Source organism: Acanthochromis polyacanthus, chromosome 11 (assembly GCF_021347895.1).
Source record: "Acanthochromis polyacanthus isolate Apoly-LR-REF ecotype Palm Island chromosome 11, KAUST_Apoly_ChrSc, whole genome shotgun sequence".
NCBI lineage: Eukaryota > Metazoa > Chordata > Actinopteri > Pomacentridae > Acanthochromis > Acanthochromis polyacanthus.
Genome location: NC_067123.1, coordinates 1899174 through 1921804, shown reverse-complemented (window position 1 = coordinate 1921804; position 22631 = coordinate 1899174). Strand labels below are relative to the sequence as shown.

The following is a 22631-nucleotide window of genomic DNA, read 5'->3' as shown; positions in this document are numbered from 1 at the left end:
CGTTGTCCTGTTGGAAGACCCATGACCTGCGACTGAGACCAAGCTTTCTGACACTAGGCAGCACATTTCTCTCCAGAATGCCTTGATAGTCTTCAGATTTCATCGTACCTTGCACACTTTCAAGACACCCTGTGCCAGATGCAGCAAAGCAGCCCCAAAACATTACTGAGCCTCCTCCATGTTTCACCGTAGGGACAGTGTTCTTTTCTTCGTATGCTTGGTTTTTGAGTCTATGAACATAGAGTTGATGTGCCTTACCAAAAAGCTCCAGTTTGGTCTCATCTGTCCAAAGGACATTCTCCCAGAAGCTTTGTGGCTTGTCAACATGCATTTTTGCAAATTCCAGTCTCGCTTTTTTATGAGTTTTTTTCAGCAGTGGTGTCCTCCTTGGTCGTCTCCCATGAAGTCCACTTTGGCTCAAACAACGACGAATGGTGCGATCTGACACTGATGTACCTTGGCCTTGGAGTTCACCTTTAATTTCTTTGGAGGTTGCTCTGGGCTCTTTGGATACAATTCCAACGATCCGTCTCTTCAATTTGTCATCAATTTTCCTCTTGCGGCAAACGTCCAGGGAGGTTGGCTACTGTCCCGTGGGTCTTGAACTTCTGAATAATATGAGCCACTGTTGTCACAGGAACTTCAAGCTGTTTAGAGATGGTCTTATAGCCTTTACCTTTAAGATGTTTGTCTATAATTTTTTTTCGGATGTCCTGGGACAATTCTCTCCTTCGCTTTCTGTTGTCCATGTTCAGTGTGGTACACACCTTTTCACCAAACAGCAGGGTGACTACTTGTCTCCCTTTAAATAGGCAGACTGACTGATTATGAATTTGGAAACACCTGTGATGTCAATTAAATGACACACCTGAGTTAATCATGTCACTCTGGTCAAATAGTTTTCAATCTTTTATAGAGGTACCATCATTTTTGTCCAGGCCTGTTTCATTACTTTGTTTTTTTAAATAATTATGTTAATCAACAATTCAAAAGTAATGGCTGTTTTTGATTATTTAATTTTCAATAAATTTTTATTTATTGTTACTTTTGTGAGTTTCAAGTGATTTCAGTGAGAATTGTGGGTTTTTCCTTCTTTAACTGAGGGGTACCAACAATTTTGTCCACGTGTGTATCTCTGCAGCTTAATGGGAGAACTGAGCTGCTGCTTGTTTGAGCCGTTCTCAAAACATATTTTGATTATGTTCATAGTTGAGAAAGCTGCCTTACAGCTGTTTGCTGAGCCAAACATGGTCAGCATGTGACCACAGTCTGTCCTCTAGAGATGTATAAGGCACAAAAGATACGACTCTCAGAGCCGATGCTTTGTAGTGAATCTGAAGAGCCGACTCCTAACGTATTTAATGGAGTATGGAGTTTAACACTGTCCTAGCAGAAAACATGTTACTGGATCCTAGATTAAAGAAGCTTGCCTTCAGTGACAACAGAGCTGTTGATGAGACACTTCAGAGAATATGAGCAGCAGTCTGACACCTCCATTAGAGGACCAAGTGGAGGAGGAACCTCAAACTTCTGCTGTGTGGAGGCTCTTTGATGGAAGAGCTACAGGAGATGATTCAGGAGAAATCCTACAGCTGATGTGGTAATGGAGGATCATATCTAGAGGAACCCCTCATCCAACCAGCAGACGACCCACTGAGCTGGAGCAGGACAAGGCCTCAGTCTGCCCCACCTGGTGAAGGTGATGGAGGAGAGACAACTTCTTCCATCTGAGAGAATCTTCTCAAAAACACAGCAGATATTCACTGAAAGAAGAAATGTATCAGCCCATCCAAGCTCAGCCATCTGATTTTTTTAAATGTCAGCCTGCTCTGAGGACATTTATACTGTTTGAATACTGAGTCTGGTTCTGGTTCTGTTCTGGTTCTGTGGGTTCATGTGCAGAGTTTTGTTCATTTATTTTTTGTGCAAAAACAGTTTGGTTGAAATAATAAACAAAAGCAAGAATACCTGTTTTTGTAACAGAGCAAATGTACAAAATGAGTCAATTATAAGGCTTCTCATAAAAACACTGAATGAAAAAGAGTTTGTCAAAACACAAATGATTCATTTTTGCCAGGTTAGGCAAAAACATGAGGCTACAAAGAATAATAAATTAGGAGCCATTTGGGAGCTGAAAGAACCGGCTTTTCTTTGGAAGCAGTGCCAAAAGCTCTCTGAAAAGAGCTGAACTTCCATCACTATTGTCCTCTCTGTCCCTCATCTCTCAGCTGCTTTTTGAAGGCAGAGCTGCGATGCGATTCAGCGACGTCATTGGCTGAGTAGCGTCACGTGGGATGCCTGAACTCGTACATAATTGGTCTGTGCGAAGACATAGATACCATGTGCGCTTTCTGCAGAGGCTCACCTGAAACTCTGGCTCACCTTTTTTGGTCGTGTCCAGCTACCAAGCGGTTCTGGAATGATGTTAATATCTTGATTACATCAAAAGTCAGTGCCTCATTCTCCCTTTACTTTAAATATATTCTTTTTGGTTTCCAAACTGATAAAATGTCCCAGAGGGGGCCCTTTATCATTAATCTCCTCATTCTCCTTGCAAAATTTCATATTCACAAGATGAAATATGCCAACTCTACCCCTAGTTTTGTAGTATTTAAAAAGGAACTTGAACATTATTTGGCCATCATTAAATTATGTAATCATAAGAAGGCTGTGAAAACATTAACCATCTGTAACAGTCTGAAGCTGCTATGAAAAAAGTGGGGAACCCCACGCTTGACCCTGTACTGGCCACTCCCATCCGCTAGCGGCCGGGGCTGGCCAGTTGGGGGTCGAGGTGTTTGGCTCGCTTTACACAGGGTATATGTGTATTGGTGTATACCATGTATATATATGAATGAAGACTGGAATATTGGTTGTCTTTATGCATAGGTCGTTGCGTTACATCATGTGCTGTCTGTAATTGTTGTAGAGTTAGTGTGTATTGTCTTTTTCTTTTTCTTCTTTTTTCTTTTTTTTTCTCTTTTTTTTTCTCTCTTCTCTCTTTTTTTTCTTTTACTTAACCCCTCGCAATTTTAATCTAGCAATGCTGTATATCTGCTGTCAACTATCAGGCAGAAACTGTCTAGAAACTTTTTAGAAAGTCTTGATGAACCTGCTGTTAAATCATGTTTGAAGCTGTTAAGCATTGTAAATGTTCTCTGGAAAAAAAATAAATAAAAAAATTTGACGTATACAAAAAAAAAAAAAATAAAAATAAAAAAATAATTGGTCTGTGCGTTTCTGAGCCGATAGACCAATGATAAACACTGGAAAGCTGCCCCGGTAAAATAGAAGCGACCTGTCAAATTTACACCCGTATAGACGGCGTCTGGGTCCGGATCCGGACCGCGGTCGGCCTTCAGTGAGCCCTGTTCTCAGCCAGACACCTTCCCCCGTCCCATACAGCTTCACCGCTTCCTGACACAGAGAAAAGTGAACGTTATGTCAAAAAACATACTAATACATGTGTTTGCGCATTTTTAAGTGGTTATATGGAAATTCGGGAAGTTTTCTAGTGGGTATAAGGCGTATACCTGCGTGTTTACACTCCTGGGTATACGTATCTTTGCGCATTTTTAAGTGGGTATACAGAAATTTGGAAAATTTTCTTGTGGTGGGGTGTATACCTGCGTATCACGTAGACTACACCACTGATCATAGCTACATGGATGACGTTTGTAGCAAAAAAATAAAAAAAAAACGCGTGAAAATCATTTTAATATTCAGAGTTAAGATGGATTAAATGCGCTGTCAAACATCGCTGAGTGGAGCGGCTGACCGGACCAAGACGGCGGCCGTATTTCTCGCTGCGCAGCACCCCGAGCAGCGTTGACCTGACCTGGCTTTGGTTTATGAGGTTGGAGTATACCCAGTAGAAAAAACTAGACTACACCACTGGTTATGACTGTCATTACTGTGTACACGACTTGCTTTGATTTAGAGTTAGGGGAAGTGCAGTGGGGGCAGGCAATACAATGAAAGTCAGTCTGTCTATGAATGCCAGCGCAAGAGCTTTATTGTGATGGGCAGGAGCTTTATTGTGCACTGGCAGGCTCCGAAGCCCCGCCCACAAATGAAACGGAATATGGAGTCGTATTTTCATTTTGGGGGTGAAAACGAAAAAACGAAAAAACGAACCGTTTCCTGTTTTTTTTGTTTTTTGTTCAAAACGAAAAAACGAAAAAACGAACCGTTTCCTGTATTTTTGTTTTTTGCTCAAAACGAAAAAACGAAAAAACGGCTTGATTTTTTGTTTCTGCTTGTGTCTTTTATAGCCAGGAAACAAACGGATAAAACGTACCTTGTCCAATAATAATCTACTATGTGGTGGAATTTTAACACTAACAGTTATTCAGTTTGTGTTTCTGCTCGTTGGAACGGATCGCTCTGAAGGACAGATTACGTCGTTTGTTCTTTCATTCACAAGTTTGAAAACGTTTGAGTTTTTTGGTTGTCAGTGAATGAATTAAAAGTGACAGCTGCATTTAAAGTTGAACTTTATTCATGTAAACGTGATATTTTATCGTTTTTTTACCCTCCTGTTGTCCTCATTTACAGGCACCAAAAAAAAAAAGTTTCGTCTGAAAAAATCCAAAAATTCAACAAAAAAATCCCCCAATTTATGAAAATTTGCAGAACCTTCAGGAGGAAAATTCCAATAATTCCTTAAGTTTCCCATAAAAGTTTGGCAAGAAAATTCTTGTAAATATTTCCAAAAAACGAATAATCTTCCAAAAAAATATTAATATCTAGTGATTACATATCAGTAAAACTTTTAAGAACATTCACAAAACAAACAAAAAAAACAAAATCCAGTGAAATTCGCTCCATTTTTAACATTTCTGTTTTCCACCAAAAATGTTCAAAGATTTCCCAAAAATGAAAATGTGACAGCAGAAGTTTCACTGAAACTATAAACGGGTTCATTTGACCTGCAGGACGACAGCGAGGTTAAACCTGATATTTTATGGTTTTATTTTTTTTAAAGGTTTCAGTAAAACGATGCTCCTGGAACATTTCATCCAATAAAGACGCCACAAAACTCAGATTTTATTGCAACATTTTATTGATGTCTCCAGTACTAATGAGCACATTTCTGATTTTGGACCCAAAAAATAAAATAAGAAAAGGTAAAAGAAAGAGACCGTATAAAAGAAAAGTGAGCAGAGAGCTGATCAGCAGACGTTTCCTGGTTCTCTACAGATGATCGTTCAGATGGAACCACCACCATCCATGGAATGTTTAACACTCGGGAATGTGCGCTTTAAGGGAAGCAGATGGAGTTTAAAGTGTTCAACATCATCTAGATGAGCTGCATGGCCACTGGTTTTACTCCTATTTATTATTTATCTTTATTTATCCTCGATGAACGCTGACGTGTTTGGAGCTGACGTGGAGGCCGCCATCAGGCCGTCTGATCTTCAGGAACAGGAACGTTGTTGCTTCAGTGGATTAACGGAGCGATCGGCAGCAAAGCCTCCTGACCAGGAAGAGGAGAAACCAGAAGCATCCTGAAGACGAGGAGCCTGATTGGCTGCAGAGCTCGTGTTGTTGGCTAACCTACCGGCTAAATTTAGCTTAGCATTATCCAGAGATACAAACACGGAGCGTCCCGGCTGTTGGCAAAACTCATGAATGTTTTGGAAAAGTGCTCACAGGGGGAACCAATTAGAATGACAAAGCTGCTCCCTGCTGATTGGCTGGAGGATCTGCTCCAGATAAAGCGAGCAGTCCTCTCATTGGCTGACGGGAGGGACAGCTGAAGCTGTGATTGGCTGACAGGGAGGAAGGGGAGGAGACAGAGCTGATGAGGTCTCAGTCTACAGTGAGTTAGCTGGTGGGAGGGGCGGGGGGTGGTGAGGAGGGGCGGCCATCTTAACTCGTCGCCCCCGTCTACCCGGCGATCTCTGTTGCTGTGGTAACGAGCTTCTTTCCATCCCAGACGGTCTTGAACTGCTCAGGAACCGGGATCTCCGTCTAAGAAACACAAAGCAGCTCCGGTTACACGGAAAGTTTTCTGCTTAAAACTTATTTTAACTCTGACAACCTGTGAAAAAATACAATCTACTAAATCTGATTAAGAAATGGAACACACAAAAACTACCTGAAAGGTTCAAATATGCAGCAAAAACACCCAAAATCAGCAGAAAAGGACCAAAGTCACCATAAAATCAGGTGAAACTGTGACAAAAAAAAACATGTAAAAGAACCACAAAAATGTGCAGAATTACCCCAGAAAGACACAGAATTACTCCAAAAACAACAAACTGCCCTGAAAAGACTCAAAATGTGTCCAATGTGATAAAACTTGTTCAAAAGGAGCCAACATTTGTCCAGAGTGATGCAGAAATCCTCTAGAATTACTCAAAAAAATGTTCAAACAACTTGAAAAATGCCCCAAATGGTTTTAAATTCTTTAAAATGTGTTCAAAGTGAACATTTTGGATGATTTGGGTCCTGGTGGACCAGAAGTTCCTTAAACAGCTGATGGAGGCACTGAGGTGTGGTAAACTCCATCTACTGATCCAGGTCCACATCCTGACTAGTTTTAGTCCACGCCTGTTCTTTAAATGTGTTAGAATGAGACTCACAAACTCTCCGTCTTTGTTGGGGACCAGGACGTTCATCTCGGAGCTCTTGGCGCTGATGATCTCACAGCTCAGCGAGTCGCTGCTCAGGTAGACGTGGCAACCGTCCGTCTTGTTGATGGAGATGGTTGGAACCTTCCCCATCACCTGGACATGAGACAAAGAGGACAACGGGAGGCGTGTGAAGGGTCTGAGAACATGCTGACCGTGGACTCCACCAGACCCTGAAGGTCTGTGTGGGATCTGGACTCCTCTACACCATCTGGGACATTTCACCTCATTCTGGACAAAATACAGGAATTCTGGATCAGTTTTAGTCATTTTAGACCAATTTTAGTTATTTTTTGATGAGATTTGAATTTTTTTTGTCGTTTTGTTTCATTTCAACGGCTGGGAGAAGAACACCAGCGTGATTTACACGTTTTTCCTTTGCAGACAAGAAAAACTATTTGTCATTTTGTATAAATTGAGTCATCGTTGACCAGTTTTGCCATCTTAGACGTGTCCAGACTTTCTGGACTGTTCTTACCACCAACATTTGACACAAGCAGAGTTTGGTACAACCCTGTTTTACCGAGTCGTTTTGGACGTCTGGAGTCATTTCTGAGAAGGTTTCAGTTTTCCAGATCTATCCAACCCACCACCAGGAGATGGTCCGTGTTGTTCAGAACGTTCTCCTGACCAGCTGCAGATTGTGTTGAATCAAACAGAAGCTGAGCAGCTCCATGAACTAAACGTTTAACAGCAGCAGAGCTGGTTCCTTTCCTCACCTGAACCTTGACGTCCTTACAGTTGATGATCTCTACGATTCCCACCACGTCGTCAAACACCAGACCCATCTTCTTACAGTTGTCTGTGGGACAGAATTCATTCACGTTTAGAGAAAACTCTGATCACATTCTGGACTTATTCAAACGGCAGAGACTTTTCTGGAAGTTAAATTCAGAATTAGACGTTAAAGGTGGAAAACCGAGAACTGAACAACAACCTGTTCATGTAGATTTTTAAATAATGAGTTAATTCACCCATAATTTTTTTAGAATTAATGTTTTAAATATTCAGATTCATCTCCTGACGTCTCTGTTAAACATTAACAGTAGATCTTCATTCATGATGTGGAACAAAATAACCAGAAATAATAAACACACAAAAACACCAATAAAATGAAAACCTAAACAAAGCCTGCTGACATCTTTGGTTCTGTTGGGTTTTATGGCTGTTTTTGTAGATTTTCAGTTCAGAATGAGCCTCTTTAACACGTCTAACCACATGTTCTCTGTTTATTCCCTACAGGAGACGCTTCAGTCGCAGCGCAGAAAGAAAAACGTTGAATCGTGTTTGTTTATGTTCTGGAACCAATGAAAACCTGCAGAGTTAGCGGTTAGCGGCTAACGTCTGACAACATCACAGCAACGTTACAGAAGATCTTAGAGACGACTTGTGGAGGGTTTCTGAGAGGATCCGGGTCAGAGTTCTAATGATCTACCTGTAGTGGCGTTTACCTGGCCAGCTCAGTGTGTTCTTACCCACAGTGATGGAGTTGATCTTTCCTTTCACCTGCAGGGTGCTCTTGTTACACTTGAAGGCGTAAACCACCTGCTTGAGCTCCGTGTTCTGGATCACCAGGTCCTGAACTCCCTCCTGGTTCTCCTGCACCACGAAAAACACAAGAAAAAATATGAACCGAAGAGTTTAACCCAGAGAATACAAACCAGAGAATATAAACCAGAGAATACAAACCAGAACATACAGTGCCTATCATCAGTATTCACCCCCTTTGATGTTTTACCCTTTTAATGCTTTCATAAATCAATCATGGTCAATCAAATTTAGCTTTTATAACAAAAAAATTTATTGGAAAAAACTCTTTAATGTCAAAGTGAAAACAGATTTCTATAAAGTAATGTTAATGAAAGAATTATATAAATGAAAATAATTGTTTGCATAATTATTCACCCCCTTTTTAATTTAATGGTCTAATTCAATAGAGGTCCATCAAATTGTTGCCAATAGTCTCACAATTAGTGAAATGAAGATCACCTGAGTGGTGTGGGTGTGTTTCAAGTGATTGAGTTGTAAAACATCTGTCTGAAGGGTCCAGAGAGTGGTTGATCAGTATTCCTGGCTACCATTACACCATGAAGACAGAAGAACACTCTAAGCAACTCAGGGAAAGGGTTATTGAGAAGTACAATTCAGGGGATGGTTACAAAAAACTTTCCAAGGCACTGAACATCCCCCGGAGTTCAGTGAAATCAATTATCAAGAAATGGAAGGAATATGGCACTTGTGTGAATCTGCCTAGATCAGGCCGCCCTCGTAAACTGAGTGACCTACAAGTAGGAGACTAGTGAGAGAAGCCACCAAGACCCTACAACTACTCTGAAGGAGTTACAAGCTTCAGCTGCTGAGATGGGAGAGACTGTGCATGTAGCAACTGCTGCCCGGGTTCTTCACCGCTCAAAGCTTTATGGGAGAGTGGCAATGAGAAAGCCACTGTTGAAGAAAAGTCATATTAGATCTGGACTAGAGTTTGCCAAAAAGCACGTGGAAGACTCCATGGTCAAGTGGAAGAAGATTCTTTAGTCTGATGAGACCAAAATTGAGCTTTTTGGCCATCAGACAAGACATCATGTTTGGAGGAAACCAAACACTGCACATCACCAAAAACACACCATCCCCACTGTGAAGCATGGTGGTGGCAGCATCATGCTGTGGGGATGTTTCTCAGCAACTGGACCTGGAAGGCTTGTAAAGATAGAGGGCAGAATGAATGCTGCAAAATACACTGAAATCCTGGGGGACAATCTTTTTCAGTCTGCAAGAGAACTACGTCTTGGGAGAAGATTTATTTTCCAGCAAGACAATGATCCAAAACATACTGCAAAAAGCTACACAGGAATGGTTAAAAAAGAACCAGGTAAATGTTCTGGAGTGGCCGAGTCAAAGCCCAGACCTCAATCCTACAGAGAATTTGTGGCTGGACTTGAAAAGGGCTGTTCATGCCCGATACCCGCACAACCTGACAGAGCTTGAGCAGTTTTGCAAAGAAGAATGGAGCAAAATTGCAGTGGGCAGATGTGCAGACTGATTGAGACCTATCCACACAGACTCACTGCTGTGATTGCAGCCAAAGGTGATCTACTAAATACTGACTTGAAGGGGGTGAATAATTATGCAAACAATTATTTTATTTATATAATTTTCTTTCATTAACATTACTTTATAGAAATCTGTTTTCACTTTGACATTAAAGAGTTTTTTCCAATAATTTTTTTTGTTAAAAAAGCCAAATTTTATTGACCATGATTGATTTATGAAAGCAATAAAAGGGTAAAACATCAAAGGGGGTGAATACTTATGATAGGCACTGTAAACCAGAGAACATAAACCAGAATATAAACCAGAGAATATAAACCAGAATATAAACCAGAGAATATAAACCAGAATATAAACCAGAGAATATAAACCAGAATATAAACCAGAATATAAACCAGAGCTTCTGAGCTTGAATCAGGACAAACAGTGGAGTTTTTCTAAAAAGGAGCGTCTATAAAATCTACATCTTTATTAAAAGCTTCACTAATAATTCCTGTTCACACAGAGCAACATCTGCTGAGTTTCTCCTTTTTTTGCAAATTCCATGCATTTAAAATGGGACATTCTGAATATTTAGCACATTTAAAATCCTGTTTAATCTGTTTTTGTTCCTCCATAGAAAACAATGTGGGCAGCATCAGTGTTTTTCTACGTTCTTTAGACGTTCAGTTTGAAGAACATTTCTGGTTTCTGCTCATTTTCTAAAAGAAACTACTTTCACGTCTCATAATTTATCTAAAAAGATCCAAAGATTGTACAAAATACCTCAAACGCTTTCACATTTGCCCTGAAACTTTGAGAAACTGACAGAAACTTTTCCAAAATGTCCTGTACACCGCAAATCACGTCCAGAATGATTCAAACCTTTCCAAAAAAAAAAGGCAAAATTATTCAAAAATTGTTCAAAATTATTTAGAATTATTCAATTGTCAAAATAACCCAATAATTGCCTCAAATTAAGCATAATCTATAAAAAAACATTCAAATTGTCCTAAATGAAGCATACTCCATCAAAATAACTCAGTCATTGCTCTAAATGAATTGTTTTTCCCTCCTGAAGCATTTCTTCTCCCAGCGATGACTTTAACAGGAACTTTCCAAACCTACCACTTTCCACTTCTTGCCGTCCAGCTCCAGGACCGGGGGCAGGGTTCGGGTGGGGGGGGCGGCTGCAGCGGGCCGGGCGCTGGGGGAGCTGAAGGGTTTGGGTCCCGTACGAACCGGGGCGCCCTGAGTCCTCAGGTTGGGGTTCTTGTGGGTCTTCTGGTCGTCGCTGACGTGCTTCAGACCTGGACGGGTCAAAAACACCGACATGTTCACCGCATGCTCTGGGTGTCAGTCTGACAACCAAGACCACTGGACTGTTAGCATTTCACTTTATTATTAGCACTACTGTAGTCATTGTTTATGAGCAGCACTTTATTTATTAGTAATATTTTAGTCTATTAGTACTATTTTAGTTCATTAGTAATATTTTAGTCATTTATTAGTACTATTTTAGTCTTTATTAGTAGTATTTTAGTTCATTAGTAATATTTTAGTTTATTTATCAGTAATATTTTAGTTTATTTATCAGTAATATTTTAGTTTATTTATCAGTAATATTTTAGTCTTTATTAGTAGTATTTTAGTTCATTAGTAATATTTTAGTTTATTTATCAGTAATATTTTAGTTTATTTATCAGTAATATTTTAGCTTATTTATTAGTACTATTTTAGTCTTTATTAGTAGTATTTTAGTTCATTAGTAATATTTTAGCTTTTATTCATTGGTAGTAATGTTTATTTATTAGTACTGTTTTAGTTTTATTTAGAAGCGGTATTTCAGTACATCGATTATTAGTATTTTAGTTTATTAATACTATTTTAGTCTTTATTATTAGTATTTTAGCTTTTATTTGTATTTTAGTTTTTAATTATTAGTAGCATTTTAGTTTTTACTCATTAGTACCATTTTAACTTTTATTTGAGCGAATCTGCCAAAAATTATTATTAGAACTGTTCCTGCTGCATTAGAAGGTGAAGTTTTCTACTTTCCCTTCTACAACAAACTACTTTCATGTCTAATAATTTGTCCAAAATAGCTCAAGTCTTTTCATAACTGCCCTGAAACTTGAGAAAACGACAAAACTTCCCCAAATGCCCACAAAGCCGGCGCTTCAGCTCCTACCCTTGGTGATGTCCGATCCTTTGTTGATGGAGGCGAACAGTTCGTTGCGTTTGTCGGCCGTCGAGTCGCCGCCGCCGCTCGGTCCGCTGAGGTCCATGGGAGGAGGAGGAGGTCCAGGAGGAGGAGGAGGAGGACATCCACCAGCCGGAGCGCTGGGAGGAGCTGCAGAGGCCGAAGCAACGGGACCCTGAGGACGGAGCACACCCACAAAACATCAAGAAAACAGAAAAATACACTGCAATAACCTTCATTTAATATATAGAGTCAATAACTGGACGGTTTAAAACCTACAACAAGGACAAAAGGAGAACATTTCCTCGTGTAAAAGTTTAAAATCAAACTTCAGAGCTCCTGGTAAAAGTTAGAATGGCTGCAGCAGCACACAAATGTTCAATCAAAAACAAAAGAAATCACAAAATTAAACCATATTAAAACAATACAAAAAACTAAATTTAACTGAATCAATTAAGAAAATTAAAATGAGTATCATGTAAAACGTAAATGAATTATATTTAAATAAAACATCACATTAAGCTGAATAACAAAAAATATAAATTAAATCAAATTCAAATAAAAACAAAATTTAACTAAAAAACTAATTTAACCAAAGAAAATAAAAACATTTTAAATAAATCATATTTAAAATTTGAATGTATCATATTTAAATAAAAAGAAATCATATTAAATTGTCTAACAATATTAAAATAAATATAAAATTTAATGAAATCAAAATAAAACATACGAAAAATGGACTAAATTAAATCTAAAACATAATAGAATAACTAAATAAAATAAGAAAATTTAAATAAAATATCACATTAAACTGAAAAACAATTTAAAATATTTGTTGTGATCCCTGAAGGAAAAAGCCGAAAGGAAAGATAAAAATACACAATTAAATCCTATTAAAATTAAAGACAACATAAAATTGGACAAAATTAAACTGCAAAATTAAAATAAATCTCATTTAAAATTTAAATAAATTATATTTAAATAAAACATCACATTAAACTGAATAACAACAATTAAAACAAAAAATTAAAATATTTAATTCAATTACATCAAAATTAAATATACAAAAATTGGACGAATCAAATTTAAAACAAAATTTTACAAAAAAATTTAAAATAATTAAAAAATATATAAAAATTTAATGAAAATAAATTACCTAAAAATAACACTAAATTAAATAACAGAACAGAGATTATTTAAATATCAATAACTACAATTTTATTAATTTTTTAAATTAAAAACAAAAAAAGCCTGCTCACAGGGAATTTCATGGATTTATTTTGCAGGTTTATACCTATAGTCAAATATTTCTAGTGATTCTTTATGATATTGTGATTATTTATTATTATTGTGATTATTTACATCAGGTCTAGCCCTCACCTAAACGTAAAGATCCTGAGGTAATAATTCTCTAATTGTGGAGATGCTGAACCTTAAAATGTCTTATTGAGGTTTAAAACACAAAAACTCCCACATCTGAAAACATGACATCTTTTAAATTTAGCCGTTCTATCTGACACTAAACCTGCCGGACTAAATCTGAGATCTTCTGTCTGAAGTGAGGGAGAAGTGGCCTGATAATGCATAAAAATAGTAATAATAATCTATAGATAAAGGTGTGTCAGGTTAAACTCACGCTCTTGCTCCAGGTCAGCCCGGTGGTGTGGTGCTGCTTGATGTAGTTCTGCAGCTCGGTCCAGATGTTGATGTAGGCCTTCACCCAGTCCACATGCTTCTTATCCCTGCAGGAAACACACTTTTATTCTACGTCTATCCCTGCAGGAAACACACTTTTATTCTACGTCTATCCCTGCAGGAAACACACTTTTATTCTACATCTTATCCCTGCAGGAAACACACTTTTATTCTACGTCTATCCCTGCAGGAAACACACTTTTATTCTACATCTTATCCCTGCAGGAAACACACTTTTATTCTACATCTTATTCCTGCAAGAAACACACTTTTATTCTACATCTTATTCCTGCAGGGGAAACGCTTTTATTCTACGTCTGTCCCTGCAGGGGAAACACTTTTATTCTACGTCTATCCCTGCAGGAAACACGCTTTTATTCTACATCTTGTCCCTGCAGGGGAAACGCTTTTATTCTACGTCTGTCCCTGCAGGGGAAACGCTTTTATTCTACGTCTGTCCCTGCAGGGGAAACGCTTTTATTCTACGTCTGTCCCTGCAGGGGAAACGCTTTTATTCTACGTCTGTCCCTGCAGGGGAAACGCTTTTATTCTACGTCTGTCCCTGCAGGGAAACGCTTTTATTCTACGTCTGTCCCTGCAGGGGAAACGCTTTTATTCTACGTCTGTCCCTGCAGGGGAAACGCTTTTATTCTACGTCTGTCCCTGCAGGGGAAACGCTTTTATTCTACGTCTGTCCCTGCAGGGGAAACGCTTTTATTCTACGTCTGTCCCTGCAGGGGAAACGCTTTTATTCTACGTCTGTCCCTGCAGGGGAAACACTTTTATTCTACGTCTATCCCTGCAGGGGAAACACTTTTATTCTACGTCTATCCCTGCAGGGGAAACACTTTTATTCTACGTCTATCCCTGCAGGGGAAACACTTTTATTCTACGTCTATCCCTGCAGGGGAAACACTTTTATTCTACGTCCATCCCTGCAGGAAACACTTTTATTCTACGTCTATCCCTGCAGGAAACACACTTTTATTCTACGTCCATCCCTGCAGGGGAAACACTTTTATTCTACGTCTATCCCTGCAGGAAACACTTTTATTCTACGTCTATCCCTGCAGGAAACACACTTTTATTCTACGTCCATCCCTGCAGGAAACACACTTTTATTCTACGTCTATCCCTGCAGGAAACACTTTTCCTCTTCGTCTTGGTTCTGTTAGAGATGCACCAAACAGAACCAGAGATTAAACCAGAATGACGGATTCTAACTCCACATTTCATTGGACTCCCTGCTCCGTGTTCAGACTTATTGTTTTACTCATAAATACAAGCCAAGTTTCAGTTTTTTTTAAAGTTTGAGTACAGGAAGTCTCGCTCCGTCACGCTGACTCAGTAAAACCACAGAGTCCGGTCCAAACACTAAATCTGGGTTTTCTTCATTCTTTCTGTAACCAGCTGTCAGCATTGAGCTGCTGCTGTTCCTGCAGTCATGGACCACCAGGTGGCGCCCTGCAGTTTGGCCTTGGTGAGTTTTTGATGACCAGAATTCATCAGGATTACTCAATAATTCTCCAAAATTCCCCATAACTGGTCCAAATTACTCAAAAAATCTCCAAAATGAACCACAATTTATCGCAGTTCCTCCGTAAATGACTCCAAATCTTATTGTATTTAACAGGAATCAGAAGATGAAGTGGACTCACTTCTCCTTGTAGTCCTTCAGCACTCTGTTGGTGTAGAACATGGCGGCGTCCTGCATCTCTTTAACGTAGGGACACGGTTTAGGAGCCTGCAGACAGACACAAACACGTTTTAAATCCACTGCTTAGCTTCAATGTGAGTTCTGTCAGGTTAAAGAGCTTCTTTAGCCTCGCCACGCTAGACAACCCACGGCAACAAATTTAATTCTCTGCCAGGGTGGGTCTAGTTACCCTCCATAAGGCTCGAGGCTGGATTCTCCTAAAACTGGCCGGACCAATCACCATGAAGTGTAGAGTCAGAAGGCGGGCGTAACTAAGTGACGACAGAGGCGCGACGATTCTGACAGAAACAACCGGAAACAATAAACAGTTATCTTTGGACTCGGCTTTGGCCTCAGCCCTTAAAGATTTGAAGCTAAAATTCAACTTGAAAGATAAACAAAGGACGGCACTGAAGTGTTTCATTGAGAAGAAAGACGTATTTGGACTTATGCCGACGGGATATGGTAAATCCTTAATATACCAGTTGGCTCCGCTGGTTGGGAAGCTAATGGGACTTAGCCACAATCCGCCGGTGCTCTAGGAACTACGTCAGCCTATTCGTTGCATTGATTGGTTGTATACCTACCCAATTGCTGCAGAGGGATTTGATAGACAACCTTTTAGCCCGCCTCCCTCCCTGTCGAGCTTCCCTAGACCCTTGTGCCATCAGAAACATGGGTGTAGCGTGGCTTTGCTAGAGCTTCTTGGTTTCATCGTAGAAACTCCCAAACCTGTCACTTCCTGTCCACACATACACGGCTTCAAATGCAGCTTCTCTAGCCGTATTCATTCACTGTAAACTACATTTCTGGAAAGAAGGGTCAGGAAAGACTCCCTAAATGCTTGCGACTTCTCCTACGGTGGGATTTAATAAATATCCTACTGATCCGTTTACATGAGGCGTTTCTGTGCAGAACAGTGCTGCTGGTAACTCTGCTAGCAGAACTTTGGAAATGATATTTAATCAGTTAAACAGCCTGCAGTTGAGCTGAAAAGTCTCTGAATGTTTCCACATGTCACAGCTGAGCCACTGATAACTTCACAGTTCTGTTCAAGTGGAAAATGTTTAGTTTTTTTTTTTTTTTTTTTTTTTTAAAAACCTTACCAGTGTAAAGGCTTTGAGTTTTTAATCAGTGGAGAGATGATTTTGATGAAAGGTCATGAGTTGCCCAACCAGAAGACGAGCAGTTCAAGGACCATTGGAAAGTCCGAAATTAGATTATTTTTTCAGTTTTCACAGCTTCTGGCTCTGATAAATGAAGTCAGTTTAGTAACTTTATAAAGAGCAGATGCTTTTCAAACCTTCCAGTGGATTAAACTTCACACAAAGACCGTGAACTGAGGGAAACCGACGCCAACATCTACAATATGAACCAAAATTACCCAAATCTGCTGAAAATTAACCACAATCTGTCAAAATTACTTAATATTTGTCCAAAATTAACCATAATTCATTCAAATCACTCAATAACTGTCCAAAATGAACCCTAATAGATGCTGCATCTTGCAAACATGCTTCCAGAACTGGGTAAACAGCCGGTCCAGTCAGAGCCTCAAAGTGGTTTCCTCCAACGTGTTTCTGAGGACCAGCAGGGAGCTGAATGAATCTATTGTGTGTCTGGAAAGTTGTCGGATTCTTCTTCACAAAGCAACAAACAAAGGGTTGATGATGTGCAGGAACAGAGGCGCTCTGTGCTGCCGTCCTTCAGGAACTCACCATGGCGACCCAGCCCAGGGCGGGGACGCTCTCCGTGACGGCCGACAGGTGGTTGAACAGCGGCGAGCTGCGGTTCTGCTCACGGAAGCTCTGGACCTGCTGGATGGCTTTGGACACCGGCTGGAGGAGGGACGTCATCACGGTCTGGAGGAGGAAAACCAGGTTCAATTCAAACGCTGCTGGAAGTCAGATTTACATTCAAACGTGCCGTTTCATTCTGCTTGATGCTTATTTAGCCAAAAGAACTCAACAACATCTGTGATTGATTACTATACAAAGGGTGACTGATTATTATATAGTGTGACAGATGACTATGATAAAGTGCTGTGACTCACAAAAGTAGCTAATATTGTCCCCACGTCCATAAAGCAGTTAGTAAACTTCCTTAAACAACCAACAGGTTATTACAAAGCGTGACTGATTATTATAAAGTGTGGATAGATTATAAAATGTGATTATTATAAAATGTGAGATTATCATCAAATGTGATCGACTATTATATAGTGTGATTATTATACTCACACGCAAAAGAAACGCAAGTTTCTTTTACCCGATGAAAAATTAATTTGGTTCCCAAAACAAAAAATGCATTTGGTACTTTGTGGTGCATGGTGTGTTCTTAACATTTTCTGTTGCGTTTTGTAAGGTTGGTGTGAAAACCGAAAAACGAGTCCGTCGCAATACACCAATGCAACTGATGATGTGGACCATGATTCACACTTTGCACGTGCAATTGAATATGCACGATTTATCGACACCTTCAGTGGGTATAAATTTCATTCAAGATCACAGGCATTTCACTTGCTGTTTAACTATGCCACGCTTAAACCAAACTGAGAGGAACCAAGCCATCGGACGTCTGCAAGCTGGAGAGTCTGTCGAGACATTGCCCGTACTTTAATGTCAACATCAACCACCATTTACCGTCTCCAGCGTCGATACAACACCACACAAGAGCACCGATGACCTTCCCCGAAGCGGACAGACTCTCCAGCTTGCAGACGTCCGATGGCTTGGTTCTCTGTTTGGTTTAAGCGTGGCATAGTTAAACAGCAAGTGAAATGCCTGTGATCTGAATGAAATTTATACCCACTGAAGGTGTTGATAAATCGTGCATATTCAATTGCACGTGCAAGAGTGTGAATCATGTCCACATCATCAATGCATTGGTGTATTGGCGACGATTTGTTTTCGGTTTTCACACCAACCTTACAAAACGCAACAGAAAATGTTAAGAACACACCATGCACCACAAAGTACCAAATGCATTTTTTGTTTTGGGAAACCAAATTTAATTTTTCATCGGGTAAAAGAAACTTGCGTTTCTTTTACGTGTGAGTATATATAGTGTGACAGATGATTACATAGTGTGATAGATGACTATGATAAAGTGCTGTGACTCACATCAGAGGGCTTCTGGGAGGTCGAGGCTGTGATCAGAAGTTGTCTCTGGCTGCTGAATCCCTGCTTCACCATTTCTGCCTGGAAGAGAGAAAACAAACTAAATGTATAAAAGATGTTTTATTCTTCTTCAAGTGCAGTGTCTGTCTAAACCCTGGAGCCAGCGTTGGCTCTCCGGCATGGTGACCTACATGTTTCAGGACGTCTCCTCCGATCTGCTGGCTGAGGCTGAGGTACTGAGCCACCGGACCGCCGACGATCTTCATCGAAGGCCTCCACGTACGCACACACCGCTGGAAACGTTCAGGGAAATACAGATCCTGAAGCTTTAAAGTCTGACATCCCACTAGTTTAGAAACATGGACCGAAAGCTTCTGCTAGAACTTAAACAGTAAAAAGTGACCGGTACTAGTTCTGTTCAACTAAATACTGAACTAATGCTACCAAACCACCTCTACCTAGTGCAGTAAAAGCTCTGACATGGTCCTATAGCGGGCTGTTCTTAGACGTACCTCCTCCAGCAGAAGCTCCAGCGCTGCCTCCAGGACCCGACATGGACTCCAGACGGCCCACCGCCACCTCCGCCGCTGCACCAGACTCACCAACTCTGCCATACCTGTCAGACGGAGAATCACTGAGAGAGCCGCTAACACCAAGACGCTCTAGTAACCGATAGGATCCGAGTTCTGGCCCCCTGGTGGAGCCTTTTAGGACTGCAGCGTGTTGCGTTTAGACTACAGGTCATGTCAAAGCAGAGAGCATTATGGGAGTTTAGCTAGCAACAGACAAAGACTTCTGACACATCCTCAACTCAGGTCTGATTATAATCTGGTGAACAGCATAACAAAGCCATTATTGCTTTAGAAGTCGTGTAGCCATGATTTAAACAATAAATAAATAAACAACCTCACTAAATAAAGCTTTTATTCATTCACATTAACGATTAATTGATTATTGTATATAACACTGCAGACTATCGGGTTCAGAAAGAAAAATATGAAATCTAGCACCCTCTGGTCACTACAGGGTCCTCAGTCTTAATAATAAACAAGAGGCTCCACCTGGTGGCACAATCAGGTATTACAGCTGATTTTTGATACATTTTCTGACATAAGTCTCTGCTCACGTCGATGATTAATCAGTTCCTGGATCTAATAACACTGCTGACTCCGTTCAGAAAACAAACTGCCTCCTTAATTTTAAAAAACTATTCACAACAGAAGTAACGGATTTATCAACTAATTACAGCTGAGACATTCTAGAAATGCTCACATGTATGTAATAATTTAGATTCTACAGTTTGAACCTCACAGCAGCCATGAAACCAGGAATTTTTCCAGCATTATATAATCAGCTTCCTGGTTGATCTGTTTTTACGGTGATGTTTGTCGCTGAGCGTCCCCCTGCTGCTCGTTAAGGGATTGTGTTAAGCTCCTAACGAGCAGCAGCTCATTAAAACCTCGTTGTTCAAACGTCCAAACAAAGCTTCAGAAAAACACCAGAGACTCCATTCATCCACGGGTCAGTTCAGCTGGAACCAGAAACAGCCGGTGGCGTTTGTCGTCGTGTTTTTGTGTTTTCTGTGAGGTCGGCTGTTCTGATTCTACTTCCTGTTCCTGATCAGGGACTCCGTTACACCTGGGACGCTCCGAGGAGGAAACCCAGATTAAAACGAGCTCAGAGTAACTGCCAAAACCCTGACGTAAAGACGTGTTTGAGGAGACGATCGGCTCCAAACTGGACTCAGTGTTCCATCGTGTGTTTGTCCTTTTTAAGCTGTGATTTTTTTTCCTGTAGTCTTTGTGTCATTTTAAGAGGACAGAAACCAAACAGATCCAGCAGTGTTAGTCATTAGATCCAGACTTCTGGTCCATGCAGCTCATAAAAACACCCTGAAGGACTTCATGTGTCAAAATCCACACGTCTGACTGGAGACGATACGAATTAACGCCTGGAGGGAAGTTATTAATCACATTAAAAATGAATAAAACTCTAAAAAAGGACTGTTCAGAGAGAATATAGAAGTTTTCCTCACATTCTTACAATCACTTTCCAGATGTTTTATCCAGCAGCAGGTAATTCCTGCACTGACAGAAACACCAAATTAATTTTAATGCACAGATAACTTCTACAGCTGGATTTGACTTAAATCCTTTGGAAAGCATCAGTTCTAAGGAGGCCTGCAGGCTAGAAAAAGCTCAGAATTCCACCTTCAGAGTGGTTGAGTAATCAGAAGAAAGGTGAACAGGCCTGGACCTGCTGAGAATGTAGGTTCTTCCAGCTTCCTGCTGTTTATTCCAAATATTCCTTTAAACAGCTTTGATCCGTTGGAGGACGTCATTAACTCACCTGACATAATCTCCTCAGGTGTATCTAATGTTACATAAGACGTCTGAAACCTGAGCGAGGGTTCATCCTCAGATCCACTAACGAGGAGATAAACAGCCGTCGGCTCACTTTCACTTTAAATCTGGACGTATGCGGTGACCTGAGGACACGACGGTTCTGGTTTTAACGGAGGAGTTTTATTTAACACTAAAACACGGTTCATCAGTTAGCTCAGAGACTCATCTGGTCACAGAACAGCAGCTCTGGACCATTAATAGCACTGGGAAGAAAAGAGACTTAAACGTTTTCTGACAAATTACACAAAAAAAACAAGAAGAGCTCGGATAAACACAATAAAAGACTGAAAATGACAAAATCAACAAAAAGAGATTGATATGAAAAAATTAGACAAAAAAAGAACAAAAAGACTGAAATAAAAAATTAACACAAAAAGATTGAAAATGACAAAAAATGAGAAAAAGTTTGGATACAACAAAAAAGAACAAAAAAGATTGAAAAGAATGAGATAAAAATAGAATTCAGATTATTCCAAATTCTTAAAAATATTTTAGCATCAAATGTTTATTCAATAAGTTATCATCAGAATAAGGACAGATTTGCTATTTTTGCTCTACACATTAATTATTAGTGGTTTGTATGAATAATGTAAATATTTGTCCTGATATTTAATAAATCCCTTCTGGTGGCTGCAGCAGATCTGTAAATCTGCATTTCTTCACTTTAAAGCATCTAAAGACTTCTGGTCCATGCAGCTCATAAAAACACCCTGATCAAATCCACACGTCTGACTGAGACGATACGAATTAACGCCTGGAGGGAGGTTATCAGTCAGACCTACGCTGAAATCTGATAGAATATGAAGAAAAGTTTAGAAACAGGAGCTGGAGCTGCAGCAGGTGAGCCGATTAAAAAGATTTAAGAGTTCAACAGAACTACAGCAAACAGCAGCTCAGCTAAAACGCTTCCACTTTGCTCTCGTTATAAACTAACGATGAACCAGACCAGACTCACAGCTTGACCTACGTTCCCTCATTTCTACCTGCAGCACTTCCTGGTCTCACCTGAGAGGAAGGAGTGGCCCTGAACAGACGCACTTTAAACACAAACAACCTTTAAAACTCCTGTAGAAACACTTCCAGGAGTCACCGCTACTCCAATGTTTCCTCCCTAAAATCCACCAAAACGAAGCGACCAGATGTTCTGGAAGAAGAAACAACTTTCCTCAGACAGGACACCAAATCTGTGAGGAACGCTTCCAACAAAACCAAATTAGACATAAAAAAAAAAAAACAACAACACAAAAATCAGACTGAAAAAGGAAAACAAAACTGAGAAAAACAGCGAATGAGACTGAAATGACAAAAAACAAAAAATAAACCAAAAATGACAAAAAATATAAGACAACTAAAACAAACCCAAAAAGATTTGAAATGACAAAAACAACAAATAAACTGAAAATGACAAAAATGAGACAAACCAACAACAACTAGACTGAATACAACAAACTTTTTTTTGGGGGAAAAAATACAACTAAAAAGATTGAAAAATTACAAAAAACAATACAAAAAACAAGAAAAACAGATGAATCGACAAAATTAGACAACAACAGATTGAAATTACAAAAAAAACAGAAAGATTAAAATAGACATAAATACAAAAAAACAACAAAGAGACTGGAAATGACAAAAAAAAAAAAAAAAGAGAAAACAACAACAAAAAGCCTGAAATGAGCACCCCAAGTCTGCAGAGCGTTTAGAACAACAGCTGGTCCTGTTAATATTCTAACACACATTTACCTGTCAGTAAACCCGTTAACATTCACATGTCTCTACGGATGTCCATCAACGACTAAAAACACATGAATAAACTCAATTATTCCATTCCAGACAGCAGCAAAGTGTTAC

The 22631-nt window shown here is 39.7% G+C and overlaps 1 protein-coding gene across 1 annotated transcript; it reads right to left on the bottom strand.

The window, feature by feature from the left end:
* Positions 1–5042: 5042 nt before the first annotated feature.
* LOC127536183 (adenylyl cyclase-associated protein 1-like) lies at positions 5043–18992 on the bottom strand. Its single transcript, XM_051955864.1, is given in 14 exon segments — positions 5043–5976; positions 6591–6734; positions 7358–7440; positions 8114–8237; positions 10794–10975; positions 11857–12043; positions 13505–13610; positions 15222–15307; positions 16978–17121; positions 18382–18459; positions 18570–18641; positions 18643–18671; positions 18891–18962; positions 18965–18992. Coding segments are annotated over 14 exon segments (1419 nt in total). The 3' UTR covers positions 5043–5892.
* Positions 18993–22631: the final 3639 nt, after the last annotated feature.